General features: G+C 44.8%; 1 protein-coding gene across 1 annotated transcript in view; it reads right to left on the bottom strand.

The window, feature by feature from the left end:
* Positions 1–17,662, bottom strand: part of LDAH (lipid droplet associated hydrolase) — a 376,103-nt gene that overhangs the window by 331,794 nt on the left and 26,647 nt on the right. The window contains exon 2 of the mRNA XM_073625332.1: positions 2,776–2,924. Within this exon, the coding sequence (XP_073481433.1) occupies positions 2,776–2,924 (149 nt within the window). The remainder of the gene's footprint in view (positions 1–2,775; positions 2,925–17,662) is intronic.

Genomic DNA, 17,662 nt, shown 5'->3' with positions numbered 1-17,662 from the left:
TCCTCTCCAAGTCATTAAAGTTTCAAAGCTGACATTTGGTAACTCAAACCTTCAGCTCCCTCCACATATTTTCTATGAGATTAAGGTCTGGAGACCTTAATGTGCTTCTTCTTGATCCACTCCTTTGTTGCCTTGTCCATGTGTTTTCGGTCATTGTCATGCTGGAATACCCATCCACGACCCATTTTCAATGCATTTTCAATGCCCTGGCTGAAGGAAGGAGGTTCTCACCCAAGATTTGACGCTACATGGCCCCATCCATTGTCCCTTTGATGCAGTGAAGTTGTCCTGTCCCATTAGCAGAAAAACACCCCCAAAGCATAATGTTTACCCTCCATGTTTGACGGTGGGGATGGTGTTCTTGGGTTCATAGGCAGAATTCCTCCTCCTCAAAACATGGCGAGTTGAGTTGATGCCAAAGAGCATGATTTTGGTCTCATCTGACCACAACAATTTCACCCAGTTTTCCTCTGAATCATTCAGATGTTCATTAGCAAACTTCAGACAGGCCTGTGCATGTGCTTTCTAGAGCAGGGGGACCTTGCAGGTGCTGCAGGATTTCAGTCCTTCACGGCGTAGTGTGTTACCAATTGTTTTCTTGCCGATTACGGTCCCAGCTGCCTTGGGATCATTGACAAGATTCTCCCGTGTAGTTCTGGGATGATTCCTCACCTTTCCTATGATCATTGGACCTCCACGAGGTGAGATCTTGCATGGAGCCCCAGGCCAAGGGAGATTGACAGTTATTTTGTGTTTCTTCCATTTGCAAAAAATCGCACCAACTGTTGTCACCCTTTCATTCCAGCCTTGTGTAGGTCTACAATCTTTACATGTAATATCCCTCCCCCATTGTGTTTAGATGATTAGTGGGCATGGAGGAGGAGGGATGGAGTGCTCTGTAATTTACCACTGTGTATACGCCCAGACGTGTGACTCTATATTCACATGGGCTGCTCAGATGTGATAGGAAGAAAATGCTCAGCTCAACTCACTGAAAACTAAGCGTGTGCAGAGCTGCCAACACTGCTCTGCAAAATCCCTAGCTCAGTGGTGTCCAAACTATGGCCCTCCAGTTGTTAAGGAACTACAACTCCCATCATGCCTAGTCATGTCTGTGAATGTCAGAGTTTTACAATGCCTCATGGGAAGTGTAGTTCCACAACAGCTGGAGGGCCGTAGTTTGGACATCCCTGCATTGGGGACATGGACAGTGGGTGGAGATAGAGAACAGCAGCATCAACCAGGTTTTTAGCAGAATATACAAAACTAATCTCATAGTGAGTATGAACAGAACCTAATACACCAATTGCCCAAAAATTGTCAACAATCCAGCAGGTGGATCAAGCCTGACTTTTTTCGTTACACAAAGCCACAGGTCCTACATGTGTGGATGCCGCCGCATTATATAAAACTATTAGTTTAGTTTTTTTACATTTTAGAATGGGGTGCCTTGAGTGCAGACTCTAAGAGTGCCTTGCCAGAATGGTCATAGAAAAAATTAAGGCTGGCGTTGTTAATTCTTATTAAAAAAAATTTAGTTCCCTGGATGTCATACTGATCCTTTGATTTCTCTATTTTTCTAATTTCTGCCCTTTGAACAAATATATCAATAGGAAATAAGTGTTTTTTTTTAAGTGCAATAATCATATTTATCTGTGTTTTCAGAGCCTCTTTAGCAGCAGTTGACAACCAGTGGACCGTGGACCAATGTTGGTCCATGAGAAAATTTTGGTGGCCCCCAGGGGTTCTGCCGCAAATCAACATTGTAGCGGATGTATACCTCCCAATGTTGTTCCCAGTATTGTTCTCAATGCAAGCTGACAGTCAATACTGTCAGCATGCATTGATACCCAATGCCTCCTATATAGTTCTGGCTCCTGTGAGCTCAGGGGGAGGCACTGGGAGTAGTGCAGAGTGCAGGATGTGGGAGAGAGAACGGAGTTTGAGCACTGGATAAGGAGGTGAGATCCAATGATGAGTCTGTGTAAGGCAGCAGTGTGATGCAGAGTGAGGGGGGCAGAGAGCCAGCGCATTGTGTGTATAAGGAAGCAGTGTGATCCAGGGGGAGGGGGCAGAGAGTCATAGTATTGTGTGAATAAGGCAGCAGTGTGATCCAGGGGGAGGGGGGCAGAGAGACGTAGAATTGTGTGTATAAGGCAGCAGTGTGATCCAGGGGGAGGGGGGCAGAGCCAGAGAATTTTGTGTATAAGGCATGTAAAATTCATGTTAGTGGTCCACGGGATTCAAAATTGTGAGTTTAGTGGTCCGTGAAGTGCAAAGTTTGGTGACCACTGCTCTTAAGGACTGTAGTTCTACTAAAACCATTAAGAACTATTGTGAAATCATGTCTAATTTGTCCAGGTGAGAAGATTTAGCAATTCTATACAGGAAAGCTATCATTCTCAGATCCCTATTTTAATTCTCCAATTCTGGCGGACATGGCCAAGTAGTATGAAGTAGCAGATTCGCAGCAGATTCTGCAGGCTGCCTGGTTTATAAACGCTGAAAATATACAGTTAAAAAATCGGAGACTGGTAGGAAAAAAAAGTAATTATTGTTGCTTGAGCTACAAAAAAAGTCAGATGACTCGTTGGCGATGCATATATAACCATCACTTCTGTCTGCTTTACCCAAATGCATTCAGAGGTGGTCACACAAGGACAAAAAATATAAACACAAACACTAATTGGTGCACTTTGACAACTTGAAATACTCAGAATACTCCTAATATCGCACTTTTATGCCTTTTATGAAATAGTATTGTAGGACACCCACCAGGAATGACAAGAAACAGAATTTCCGGAGGGCAATCATCTGTGGTTTTCTTCAAGTCCTTCCATGGTCCAAATTTAAGAACTTGTGTAGCAGCTCCAAGGCAGTAGATGAACTCATCATGAATGGGAATGTGGTCATCAAACATTTTGCTAAAATAGAAGAAAAAAAAAATGGATGGTTACTGGAGGAAATAAAATCCAGTATCAATGAAACAAGCAAAAAAGTACTTCAAGACCAGCACAAGCTACAGATCTGTCCATTGGAGGTATGAAGGCTGATGTGACATTAATACTGCCTCCTCTGAGAAAAAAAACATCTAGTATACTATTTGAAATATACTTCTGACATAGCTTTGCAGCTCAAAGACCTGTGGACTTATATAATCGAATAACTTTTTTTTTCTTTGCCCAGCTGAAAAGTATTACAAGTGCAAGTAGTCTGACACAAGGTTGCCATGTGTGCAAGTAAACAGCCTTGACAAAAGACTTGTTATGGCCCGTTGTGTTTTTTGGTTTTGTGCTGCCCTTGGCAAGACTAAAATTGTACGCTCCCCCCCACCCCCCATCTAAATTTGCCCCACCCCAGCCATGTGCAGTGGGGGTAAGAGCAGCTCTGCTTTATGTCCTGTGTGGTGGAACTTACAGATCCTGGCACAGCATCCATGGAAGGAGGGGCACCACCCTCTAGATCCAGCTGTCCTCAACGCCGCTTTAGCGTGGTCCCCCCAGGACTCTCCATAGGAGAGGAGCTCCTGGTGGGAGATAGCAGCAGAGAAGCCGATCAGCAGGCAGTGTCAGTGCAGAATACGGAGCACTTGGCCCACCATGGCTAAGGATCGGCACTGGACTGAGCCGGGACACCTGCAGTGGAGCCCTAGGTGGGTGGGGTGGAGGGAGCGGTCAGGGAGACAGGGGCCTACAATCACAGGCAGGTGCACTGGGACACTGGAAGAGGACAGAGCTATCTTGACTGTTTAGGAGCAGAGGCGGCTCTTTAGGTAAATTAGGTGTCCGCGAGGCCCCTGTGAGCGCAAGGCCTCAGACGACCACCTAATTTACCTAGCTGCAGGCATCATCCCGGTACATGTGCCCCCCCCTGAAAAATGCCAGCCAGGGAAAACACCTAGTTAACCTCGTGGTAGATATACCCCTGGTTGTGACATTTATCATTGGTCTTATGTACAAAAGTGTCCCCAATTCTCACCCAGGAGCATATGGGCAAGTCTGAATTTTCTGAACTCCTTAACAGTTTTCTGCACCGCTTCCATTCTTGTAAAAGGTAAAGGCTCTGGTACGGAGTCTTCTAAAATTAAACATCCGCAGCACTCCAAAGATTGTAAAAACCATATAATAAAAAATAGCATATAGATCTTGTAATTAAAAAAATTAAAGTTTTGATGATCAGTTGTTTCTGGGCTTTGCAAACTTCTTTTGTTCTTACAAAAATTTCTAAACACATTTAAGTGTGCTTATTCACATATTATTACCATTGCGGTGCAGCCCCATTTACTTGAATGAATTCTGTTTGGTGGTGGCACTGCCCACCAAGCGCGAAAGGGGGTATAATTTTTGCCACAGCCACAAATCAAAGCATTGTGGCTGTGGCATATATACAGTACAACCCCCTCCGGCTGTTGTGTTGGGTTCAGGGGCGCAATCAAACCGTGGCTAAGATGTCTATTTTTACTACCCCTGGACATAAGTTTGAACAAGACTTAAAGGGGTTGTAAAGGTAAATTTTTTTTTTTTTTAAAATAACAAACATGTTATACTTACCTTCACTGTGCAGCTCGTTCTGCACAGAGTGGCCCCGAACCTGCTCTTCTGGGGTCCCTCGGCAGCTGTCTCAGCTCCTCCCCGCAATAACTAACCACCTTAATGCAAGCTCTCTTGCATGGTGGTTAGTTAATGCGGGCGCGCTCCCGTGATATAGCCGGCGGCTATAGCCGCTCGCTGTATCACTCGGCCCCGGCCCGCCGTGTCATTGGCTGTGATTGACAGCAGCGCGAGCCAATGGCTGCGCTGCTTTCAATCCATCCACTATAGCCAATCAGCGACCAGGCTGATCGGCTGAATGGAGGTCGGGAGCGAGCGGCCGAGTTTCGAGGTGTCAGGTAAGTAAAACGGGGGGGCTGGGGGCGGCGGTATTTTCAAAAGTTTTTTCACCTTAATGCATAGAATGCATTAAGGTGAAAAAATGTATACCTTTACAACCCCTTTAAGGCACACTTCACACGGGGCGGAATTCATTTTTATCCGGTTTGATAAGTGGGGGATATGTCCACAGATCCCCTGCTGAGCTGAGCAGATGGATGACTGGTCCGTGTCCACTTAGCTTATGCAGAGCGGACGTGGACACAGCCCGCTCTGCTTTATGAGCAGCTGGATGTATATGGACTGGCTGTCCATTCACACCCAACTGCGCTCCGATCTATCATTTGTTTTTGCCGAATCGGATTGGAGGTAGCTGGGTGTAAAGTCAGCTGCCCATAGAGGAGAATTGAGGGTCCAATCGGGACCGGCAGACTCGATCAGACTGATCGTGTGAAATAGGCCTTACAGAGACACTGATGGACTCAGGTTTCACAAAGGCAGCCTCCTCTGATCTGTTGTATGCTTCACTCAGGTGCTGTCAATCTTTCATAAAGGGTAGCACAGGCACTAAATCTGTCACAGTTTTGGGAGTCAGGGAGAATCTTGTTTGCATTTCACTTTCTCTCAGCTATAGGAACCAAAGAGGATTGAAACACATCTACAGCTATGCTCCAGGAAAACCTCTCAATACACAGTTTAAATACATATTTATCGGGGATAATATGTGCCCTAATTTTAAGAGGGAAGTTTCAGGAAAAAATATATTTTTAAAATAAACAATTTTGAAGCAAATTAAGGGTCAGTGCCCATCAATATGCATCTGCAGCCTGATTAATGTCCTCAATGCAGCCCAAATAAAGTCCTCAAGGCAGCCTGATCAATGCATCAATGCAGCCTAAATATAGTCTTCAATGCAGTCTGATCAATGCATCAGTGCAGCCTGATTATTGTCCTCAACGCAGCCCAAATAAAGTCCTCAACGCAGCCTGATCAATGCATCAATGCAGCCTGGTTATTGTCCTCAATGCAGCCTGATTAATGCCTTTTTATGCAGCCTGATTAATGCCTTTTTTAAAGTACCGTCATTTGCAGCCTCAGCATCTCCCTCACCAGCAGCCTGAATCAGGAAATCACCGAGCCGTCATCTCCTCTCCACTCGACTCTCACGTCACACACACAGTCCCGCCTCCGCCATCGGCATTGGACCGGCTCCTGTGATAGGCAGAACACTGGTCCAATGCCGATGACAGAGGTGGGACTGTGTGTGTGTGACGTGAGACCCGAGTGAAAGCCGAGGAGCCGAGTGGAGAGGAGATGACGGCTCGGTGAGGTACGCTGTTGGCGTATATCACGCACCCCTGCTTTGCCCCCGATTTTCAGGGGAAAAAAAGTATAAATAACGGTAAATATGGTACATATATGGGAACTGTCTTACCTGCCAAATGATTTGTATTTCTGTCCATCTGGTCTTGAAAGTAACAAAACCTGCCAGAATGCACAGCCAACCTGATTTTTTTTTTCTACTGCAGCTAAGCAATATAGCCTGGTCACCTGCTTGACCTCCCACCCCCAGGCTGTAATTGGGCAGTCAAGGAGCGGCACACTTATAACCAGTGTTAATTCTGACATTAAAGTTTAATTTAGTCATATTGGGGGGGGGCGTGACCGGATGCTGAGGTGAGGGAGAGCGGTGCAGCCGGACCCAGTCCCTGCTCAATCCCCGCTCCCATGCTGGATACTACAGGGTAGAGCGGAGAGGGAGATGCCGTATGTCTGGATCTCCCAGACCTTGCTGCTCCCAATGTGACAGACGTGGTGGAAGGAGGGCAGGAGAGCCGGTCTCAGTGTCGGAAGAATCCATGCGCTCGAAGCTCTCCCGGGAGGACTGACAGCTGCGCGTAGCCTGTGTAAGAGAGGGGAGCGCGCCTGCCCGGGATTGAGGGTGAGCGGCGGTGGCAGCTGTGTGAACCGAGCAGATCTGCGTTTCTTCAGCCCTGGACTGGAGGGGTGACCCACATCAGAGGGAGCTGGGGGACACACAGGGAGTGTTGGTGTTATCCCACATAGCAATGTGAACCCCCCCTCACGGTCAGGACATTATTAACCGCCCAGCCAGTGAAGAAAAAGCAATGTTTTTTAGTGGGAGGGAGGCTGTGGTAACTTTGCCGGGTGGCACACGCTGAAGCAGTTGGGTCATCATGACCAGAAAGAAGGGGCAGGAGGAAGTGTCAGTGCAGGAAGGCACAGGGGCCCTAGCACAGCGAAACCCCAAAGAAAAAGGAAGCCAGGCGGCCGCTAAACTAGAACGGTTCGCCCATACACCAAACCAGTCTGCAAACTCGACACCAAAAAAGAGCAGCCATGCAGGGGGGTCGCAGCACCAACCTAGCCAGTCTGGGAGGAGAAGCCTAGCCCCCATTGGGGGTGCAGCTGTGGGCTTACCATTGGATCCAGGGGCGAGTGGAACGTTGGAGGGGGATTCTGGTGTGGAGTTAGGTGATGGTGCAGTAGTACCAGCAGTCGAGAAGGAGCCATCATTGAAAGACATTTTCCTAGTAGTTAATAGCTGCAAATTATCTATCACCGACTTATCCGTACAATTGAAAAGTATTAAAGTTGAATTGTTGGCGGTAAAAAATGAAATGCAGGTGGTTTGTACCCGGACAGCAGCCCTGGAAGACAGGATTAGCCAGATGGAGGATGATGTTTTTCCTTTGAGACAAGATGTCTCAGTTATGAAAAAGCAACTTCATGAATGTATGCAAAAAATGTGGTTGAGGTTGAGGTAAGGGTGAGAGTGGTAGGTGGAAGCTTAACCCATAAGACTCACAAGGGTCACAATAAGAGGTGGTTTAATTTTGCTAAGGGATATAAGGACATGGGATTTACTGTATGACGCACGATGGAGGTGGCTGTAACAGACCCCGAAATTTAAAAAAACAGATCACTATATGCTCTTGGAACGTTCGGGGAGTAAAAGATAACTTTAAAAGGCAGGCGATTCTCTCTATGGCAGATAAGGGGAGAGTCAAAATACTCTGCCTGCAGGAGACACACTTAGATAAGGATTCAATCAAGATAATGGATCACAAGAAATTTCAGATACAGTATCACTCTACTCACTCCTCTTTTTCAAGGGGGGGGGGGTATTTTGATAAAGTCAGGGCTGGCTTTCTCCTGCAGCCAGAGTAAGGTGGATGTATTTGGACGGTACATTTTTCTCTATTGTTCAATTGAGAACAGGAAATGTGTATTAGCTAACATCTATATTCCTCCCCCATTTGGGAGGGAGGTTTTTGGATGATTTGACTGGATGTTGGCGGGTTTTTCAGGGGTCCCGGTTATAGCGGTCGGAGATTTCAACATGGCTATGGATAATGGAATAGGTAGGTTTCCATCAAAAAACATCGGTAGAGGAGCACCCAAGAGTCCTCTTTCACAATATTGCGTTGAGGTGGGTTTGGTGGACATCTGAAGAAGGAGGCATCCTGAGGTGAGACAATATTCTTGTCACTTCAGGACACATGCCACTCTGTCCAGAATAGACCTAGTGTTGGGCAATTAAGAAGCTCTGAATGTAGTGGAAGATATAGTCTACGAGCCAAGGGGGATTTCGGACCACTCACCAGTGACAATCGAGTTAAAAGATGAGGGAGAGAGATGTTTCAATAGGGGTGACTGGAAAGTTAATCCCTTTTGGCTCGAGATTATTGAGGATATGAGTACCATTAAGGAAAGGTTGGCGGAATTTGTAAATTTAAATTTAGGCACTGCTCCATTAGGGATAGTTTGGGATTCCCTGAAGCCCTTCCTTCGGGGAGTTCTAATCCAAAAAATTTCCCATAGTAAGAAACAATCACAAACAGAAGAACTAAAAGTAAAGGAGAGGGTTAGAAGAGCGGAAGAACAGTACGTTGAGTCACCAACCCCACCTAAATACGAGGCGTGGGTGGAGAGTCAAAATGAGTATGGTAGATTGGTTTTGGAAAAGATGGAGAGGAAAAAATTATTTCAAAAACGGAGGTTTGACTGTGAGGGGGAGTGTGTTGGGAGGACTTTGGCCCTGATTATTAGAGCTGACGGTCTCCCAAACACCATTCCAGCGATAGAAGGGAAAGAGGGAATACTAAAAAAAACTAACCTGGAAATTTTAGTAGAATTTAGTGAATACTTTAAAAACCTATATAGCTTGGCGCAGAGAGACGTGGATGGGGCAATGGGGGATTTCTTTGGGCAGCTAAGGTTAACCCCTCTTGCGAAAGAAGATCAGGAAATGCTAGAGGCCCCATTAACACTTGAAGAGTTACAAAGAGTTGTGGCAGATATGGCAAATCAGAAAGCCCCAGGGCCCGATGGCCTACCCATAGAAATATTTTAAAAATATGGGGAGATCTTACTTCCCATGCTCTTGGAGGTGTTTAATGGGACTATGAAGGACAGTAGTCTATCTGCGTCTATGACAGAAGCCATTATAATAATGTTGTTGATGAGGGGAAAAATCCGTTAGATGTGACATCATATAGGCCAATATCATTATTATGTTCGGACGTGAAGATTCTGGCAAAAGCCCTGGCAACAAGGCTAAAGAAAATATTTCCAAAGTTAATCCATATAGATCAAACCGGGTTCATCCCGGACAGATCTACAAACACGAACATAAGACAAGTTTATTTAAATATGCAGATCCCCATAGTAAATAGTGGTAAGAGAGCTCTTCTCTCACTAGATGCAACCAAGGCATTTGACTGCCTGGAATGGCAATATATCTGGAAGGTACTTGCAGAACTCCAATTTGGCCCCAGTTTTGTCCATTGGCTGAGTTTATTATATGACAAGATAAGAGCTAAGATCAGAGTCAATGGGGAGTGCTCAGAGTGGTTTCAATTAAGTAGGGGCATTAGGCAGGGGTGCCCTTTGTCACCCCTCCTATTTGCCCTAGCAATGGAGCCGTTTGTTATTCCTGGGGGACACACAGGACTCATTGAGGACGGCTATGGGGATAATTGAGGACTTTGGACATTTTTCCGGGTTAAAAATTAATTGGGAAAAGTCAGCATTATTGCCAATAGACCCGCTGATGGAGCCCCTCCCACACCAAATTCCCCAAATTAAAGTAGTGAGTCAGTTGAAATATCTGGGGATTAATATTTCAAGGGATCCGGAACAATATAATACAGAAAACCTAGTTCCACTTATGAAAAAACTTAAACAGAAATGTCGGGTGTGGGGTCGGCTTCCTCTTTCGGTCGCAGGGCGCTGCAACCTGATAAAAATGGTTTGGATGACGCAGATTCTATATGTCCTACACAACTCACCAGTTTGGATTCCCAAACGCTGGTTTAATAAAATGGATAGCATTTTTAGAGAGTTGATTTGGAAGGGTGGGGTAGCAAGGATTGGCCTGCAGGTGCTTCGGCGACCAGGTGAGAAGGGTGGGTTGGGAGTGCCGGATCCGGGGTGCTACTTTCTGAGGTCTCAAATCCAGCATGTAGGAGGGAGTAATAGGCCCGGGAATTGGGTAGCAGGGAATAATGTATTACTAAATGACACCAATCATGATACCATAGTAGAAGCGCTGGAGGCGGACTCTTTTGTCACTAGATGTCCCACCACTCGGATGATGGTTAAGAGCTGGGTTAAGGTAAAAAAAAAAATGGGGTTTGTGGACTTTTTGGAGTTCTCCCCAATATGGGAAAATAATAAGCTCAATGAACTTAAAACAAGGGGGAAGATCGAGGAGTGGGACCGCCAGGGCATCCATTGTTTGCCGCAGCTGTATAAGGCAGGGAGACTGAAAACATTCCAGGAGCTAGTGAATGAATATGCGATCCCCAACCGATCATTCTATAGGTATCTGCAAATAAGGCATGCCCTAGACGCACAATTTAATGGAAAGGAGCTACTATGGAGCGATATGGCCTCTCTGAGAAAACTGGTTGACGCAGAATCTACGAAAGGTTTAATTTCTGATATATATAGTAATTTGAGTGTACTAGTCCAGGGGGACAGGGGGGAAGACAAAAATAGGATAAAATGGGAGGAGGAGGTTGGGCCATTGTCAGATAGTCAATGGGAGTGTGTTTTGTCTTCTGGATCCAGGGTCTCCCTCTCTCCATCACAGGCAGTCTCTCATCTATATTTGATATATAGGGTGTATTTAACACCATTAAAACTGTTTAGGATCGGTAAAAGGTTAGATGCGAGGTGCCAAAGGTGTGGAGGAGAGAGAGGAGATCTGCTGCATATGTTCTGGCGATGTCCCAAGTTGTATAGATATTGGAAAGGCATAGTGGATTAAATAGACACCATATTTGAGACATCGCTGGGCATGGGTGTTAAGACCTGTCTATTGGGCTTGATGGAGGAACAACAGATCGCAAGGGACACACAGACCGCAATAGTTAGGTGCCTGTTTCAAGGGAAAAAGATCATAGCTAAGAACTGGCAGAGAAAAGAACCCCCGACGATCGAAGAATGGGTGAAAGAAGTAAAGGAGGAAATCAGTAGAGAGAAGTATATACATAAGAAAAGGAGTAATTATAAAAAATTTGAAAAAATATGGAAGTTATGGATGATGTGGGAGGAGCATAGTATGAATGATGGGTGGGGTGAATGTGGTATGGGAGGACTGGGGGGAAGGAAGCTGGGCGGGGGTTTAGTGGTGGGGGAAAGGGAAAAAAGGGAAAAATTAGAAAATTTGGAAACATCCCTCTGTTGAAGGAGTGTGGACTATTTATGTTTTGTTTGTTTTTTTCTTTACCATGCTGTGGACTATTGTAAAAATTAGGTAAATACAAGGACTGCATAGATGTTGGTTATGTCAGTCCTTGCTTGTTTGTGTGTTTTTTAATGTAATTTTTTTTCAATAAAAACGATTTAAAACAAAGAATGCATATTAAAAGTGTGAACACAAAACACAAACGGATTAGATATTGTAAATTAAATGTTTCTACCACAGCAAAAAAAAAAAAAGTTTAATTTAGTAGTGTTCATTTTGTCTACATAAATATTTTTGGTAATGAATTTAACACTGCTTATAACGCATATGTATTTCGCTTTATTTTTGTTTTATCTGCCCGGAGTTCAACCACACACACTACAATCTCCTTTAGATCTACCAACAACTATGTATTGCAAGGGTCTATATACCTGATTGTATTGTTTAGGTAGACATTTTTGGTTAATTTAAAGTGGTTGTAAAGGCCAAAGGTTTTTATCTTAATGCATTCTATGCGTTGAGATAAAAAAACCTTCTGTGTGTAGCAGCCCCCCCTCAGCCCCCTAATACTAACCTAAGCCCCATCTCTATCCAGCGATATGCATGTGTGCCTCGGCCATCCTGGACTCCCCTCCTGATTGGCTGAGACACAGCAGAGGCGCCACTGGCTCCCACTGCTGTCAATCTAAGTCAGTTAGTCAATCGGGAGAGAGACAGATGAAATTTTGAGTATGACGGCCTTTATGTACAGTGCCTTGCAAAAGTATTCACCCCCTTAGCATTTTTCATGTTTTGTTGCCTCACGACCTGGAATTACCATGGATTGTTTGAGGATTTGCATTCTGTGAGGGGGGAGTTGGAGTGTGGCTTACCAGCACTATGTGTGTCTATGGATGCATGCAGCCTGGCTCATTAGAGCGCAGACACAGTGCCTCCTTAGAACCTGATGTGCACTACCGAAAAATTTGTTTAATTTAGTTTTCAGTTCATTAGTTTTTTTCTTGTTTATGGGATTATTTGTTATGATCGTCATTCGTCATCACATATAATTCAGATTAAAAAACATTGAGCTAAAGGCTGTAATGTAACAAAATACGTAAAAAGCCAAGGGGGTGAATACTTTTGCAAGGCACTGTATTTAGAGCTCTAAAGAACAAAAGAACATGCCCACAACTTTGAAGATGTTTTTTTTTTTTTTTTTTTTATTGTGAAGCAAACAACAAATAGGACAAAATAACAGAAAAAGTCAATGTGCATAACTATTCACCCCCCTAAAGTCAATACTTTGTAGAGCCACCTTTTGCAGTTATCCTAGCTCCAAGTCACTTTGGATAAGTCTCTATGAGCTTGCCACATCTTACCCCTGGGATTTTTGACCAATCCCCCTTGCAAAACTGCTCCAGCTCCTTCAGGTTGGATGGTTTGTGTTTGTGAACAGCAATCTTTAATGGGGCGTACACACGGTCGGACTTTTCAGCTACAAAAGTCCGACAGCCTGTCCGACAGACTTTCGACGGACTTTCGACGGACTTGCGGCGGACTTTCTAACGAACAGACTTGCCTACACACGATCACACAAAAGTCCGTCGAATTCTTACGTGATGACGTACACCGGACTAAAATAAGGAAGTTGATAGCCAGTAGCCAATAGCTGCCCTAGCGTGGGTTTTTGTCCGTCAGACTAGCATACAGACGAGCGGATTTTTCGACCGGACTCGAGTCCGTCGGAAAGATTTGAAGCATGTTTCAAATCTAAAGTCCGTCGGATTTGAGGCTGAAAAAGTCCGTTGAAAGTCCGGAGAAGCCCACACACGATCGGATTACCAGCCAGCTTTAGTCCGTCAGCGTCCGTTGGACTTTTGTAGATGAAAAGTCCGACCGTGTGTACGCGGCATAAGTCTGACCACATATTTTCGATTGGATTGAGGTCTGGGCTTTGACTAGGCCATTCCAACACATTTACATGTTTCCCCTTAAACCACTCAAGTGTTGCTTTAGCAGTGTGTTTGGGGTCATTGTCCTGCTAGAAGGTGAACCTCTGTCCTAGCCTCAAATCACACACAGAGTGGTACAGGTTTTGAATACTATCCCTGTATTTAGCACCATCCATCTTTCCCTCAACTCTGACAGTTTCCCAGTCCTGACTGCTGAAAAACATCCCCACAGCATGATGCTGCCACCACCATGTTTCACAGTGGGGATGGTGTTCTTTGGGTGATGTGATGTGTTGGGTTTGCACCAGACATAGCGTTTTCTTTGATGGCCAAAAAGACCAGAGCACCTTCCTCCATACATTTTAGGAGTCTCCCACATGCCTTTTCGCAAACCCAAAACGTGACTTTTTTTTTTTTTGCTGAAAGTAATGGCTTTCTTTTGGCCACTCTGCCATAAAGCCCAACTCTATGGAGCGTACAGCTTATTGTCGTCCTATGTAGAGATACTTCAGTCTCTGCTGTAGAACTCTGCTGTTCCTCAAGGGTTACCTTAGGTCTCTGTGCTGCCTCTCTGATTAATGCCCTCTTTGCCCGGTCCGTGAGTTTTGGTGTGTGGCCGTCTCTTGGCAGGTTTGATGTTGTGCCATGTTCTTTCCATTTGGTTATGATAGATTTGATGGTGCTCCTAGGGATCATCAAAGATTTGGATTTTTTTTTTTATAACCTAACCCTGACTTGTACTTTTCAACAAAATTGTCCCTTACTTGTTTGGAGAGTTCCTTGGTCTTCATGGCAGTGTTTGGTTAGTGGTGCCCCTTGCTTAGGTTTTGCAGCCTCTGGGGCCTTTCAAAAAGGTGTGTATATGTAATGACATATCATGTGACACTTATGCCGCGTACACACGATCAGAATTTCCGTCAGAAAAAACTTGGATGTTTTTTTCGACGGAATTCCGCTCAAGCTTGCCTTGCATACACATGGTCACACAAAAGTTCTCTGAACTTTCGACCGTCAAGAACGCGGTGACGTACAACACTACGGCGAGTTCATTGCTTCCGAGCATGCGTGATTTTTTTTGCGTGTCCGAATTGCATACAGACGAACGCATTTTCAGATAGGAACTTTTCCCGACCGAAAAATAGAGAACTAGCAAAAGACCAATGGAGCATACACACAGTCACGTTCTTCCGATTTTCTCATCGGAGCTATGCTGGCGGCATTTCTGATCGTGTGTACGCGGCATTTTTTTATTTCTGAAAAATAGTTTTATGTATATATTTTTCTAGTTTTACTTCACCAACTTAGACTATTGTCTTCTGATCCATCACATATAATTCTGATTAAAAAACATTGAACTAAAGGCTGTAATGTAAGGTGACCAGATTTTTAAAATGAAATCCGGGGACGTATTTTTTTTTTTTACTTGTAATGGCAGCAATCGACGACTCTTTGCCCGTCTCCGCCGCCCGCCTTACAGCCTGTCAAGTCTAAAGCCCCAGACACACAATCAGATTTTCTGCTGATTTTTTCCTTCAGATTTACCAAAACCATATAATATGGGGTCAAACCAATTAGGAGTTTCAATTTGTATGCAATCAGGCCGGCCCTTGCACTACATGGTTTTGGTAAATCTAAAAACAAAAATCAGCAGAAAATCTGATAGTGTGTATGGGGCTTTACTCTTCGGCCCCGGCTACTATTGGGTGGGGAGCAGAGGAAGATCACTCCACCAGGGAAAGCAAGGAGATAAGCAGGCAGGCGGCTGGCCGGGACTTGAGCCAAGGCAGAAAAACATGAGTGGAGCTGAATGGGCATGCGCCCGAAACTGAAGAAATAGTCCCTCCGCTCCGCCCAGCACATGATCATCAGAAAGGGGCACAAATAATGGAAAAAAATAAACCCCCATAAGCTAGTAGGAGCGGCGGGTGGGGAGGGGGGGTGCAATTCAGATTTTTTCTTTTTATTCTGCACGGGCTGTCTTTGAAATTGCCCCAGCCCCTATTCAAATCCAATCCGGGGACAAAACTGGGGACAGACTTGGTCCGGGAACAGTGTCCTGAATCCGGGGACTGTCCCCAGAAACCGGGGATGTCTGGTCACCCTACTGTAATGTAAAAAAAATACGTAAAAAGCCAAGGGGGGGGGGGGTGAATACTTTTGCAAGGAACTGTATTTAGAGCTCTAAACTGTTCTTTCATTGCCGTCTACACAAATCATCATTTAGATCAGATTTTTTTCACAATACCCTTTTCTACTCCCAAAAAAGTCAGAATTCAGTTTTCACAGCCATCTACAACATATCTTAAGGCAATGGCAGTCTCTTCTATCGCCTGTCGCTTGAGCATTCAGTTTAGTTTGGCTTCCAGAATTCTCTCCCCTGTTTTTATGGAGAAAACTTTATCAGCCATTAACTGCCAAATGACATTTTAACACCTGGAGATGTTTTTAACACCTCAAACCCAAATGGTTTAGAATGGTTTTCTTCTCCTCAAAAAGGCCGATGTTAGAGACCCTAATGAGCTTTATCCATCAATCAAACACCTCTCACCCCATGCTTAATGTGAAGCTTGTTTGTAGAAGACTTTATTGGTCCCTTGTACAGTATTGTAATAAGAGTATGGTGAATAAGCATATCTGATTATTCAACTCACACGAACACTTTGTAGTTGGGCCGCTAACTATGGCTGTGATTTTCTTAACGGCTTTCTTCAGTTGATTTAAAGGTATACTCCAAACAGGAACATTTTTCATTTTGAAAAAAATTGCACAGGGAAATAAAAATAGGCGTACATTGCTGCCAGTCCTCTGAAAATGCTAACTACTTGGCTGAGCTTCTAGTTTCCATGCTTTCCATGACCAGGAACAAAACCTGCAGATCACAAGTTGTAACTTGCATCACATTCTGAAACTGTTTTCAGGATCTCTGACCAAAGATAATACTGAAAGAGGAAGTTAAAGCCTATGGAGAACTTAGCTAGCAGGGGACCCCTGTGCAACAACAGTTTTTGTTCCCCAATAATTCATTTATGTCAAAGTACAAACACTTATTTACCATACATGGATGGGGAGGAAGACACAGATGGAGGTATAAGAGCAGTCGTATGTTCTGCTCTCTCTCAGGGCAAACTGTGGCTGAACAACAAATGGCCCTCTCAAGCACAAAATCCATCAAAAAAGAAATGGGGCAGTAAATTGACTTACGGTTCCGGCGCCACATGTGACAAGAACGCAAGGCAGCGGCTCCAGAGGGGATAGCTTACAAAGCCTGCTAATACCACACAAAATCACAGCAGAACACCGCCTCCCACACATACCGAGTGAGTATGGACCATTTTCTAATACCCAGCGGCCCCGGTTCCGCTCCAGGTACTCTCCCTGACAGGCTGGCAGCAGAGTCACAGCCGCCCAAGATGGCCGATGGCACAGTCTCACACAACACAAGCTTCACGGCCCTGCCTGTCAGCTCAGCTCCCGCGCTCTCAGAGGAGGAATATAGCAGAATTGTTCAGGCTGTAGCGGCTCTGCTATTACCCACCATTACAGCAGCGGTAGATAGGGCAGTGTCAACAGACAATGATCAGATACGCAAAGAGCTGAGGGATCATGCAGGCAGGATATCTGAGGCTGAGCACCACATCTCAGAGATGGAAGAAGAAATCTTAAAATCTGACACTGCAGCACACCAAGCCTCTCAAATCCAGCAATACAGATAAATTGGACAATTTAGAAAATCGCTGAAGCAGGAACAACCTGCGAATCATCGGCCTCCCTGAAACTTACAGCTCTGAATCTCTGATGGATCTGTGCGCCTCAAGCTTTCCCAAAGTCCTGGGGATTATATTCCCCTGCACAGTAGAAAGAGCCCACTGTATGGGGGCCCCATCAAATGAACGTCGTTCCAGGGGCTGAAATGCTCCAGGAAAGCTCTTTTCATGCTGAGCTAATCAAAATTACCACAACTGATCACACTTAAAAGTCAAATGGCTTTGTGTGCCATTATAAAAGGTGATTAGCTACATCTGATTGAGTTTACAAGTCATTTTTTTGAGAGGGGTGATCCTTTTTCCAACTCGGTTATTCTGTTTTTGAATTTTGTTTATTTCTTTCTGACATGTTGGTGTTATATCTTTCATTTGGATGTT

This window comes from Aquarana catesbeiana, linkage group LG04 (genome assembly GCF_042186555.1).
Source record: "Aquarana catesbeiana isolate 2022-GZ linkage group LG04, ASM4218655v1, whole genome shotgun sequence".
In the NCBI taxonomy this organism is placed as follows: Eukaryota; Metazoa; Chordata; class Amphibia; order Anura; family Ranidae; genus Aquarana; species Aquarana catesbeiana.
Note: the sequence above shows the minus strand (reverse complement) of the source record. Positions and strands in the feature narration are given on the sequence as shown.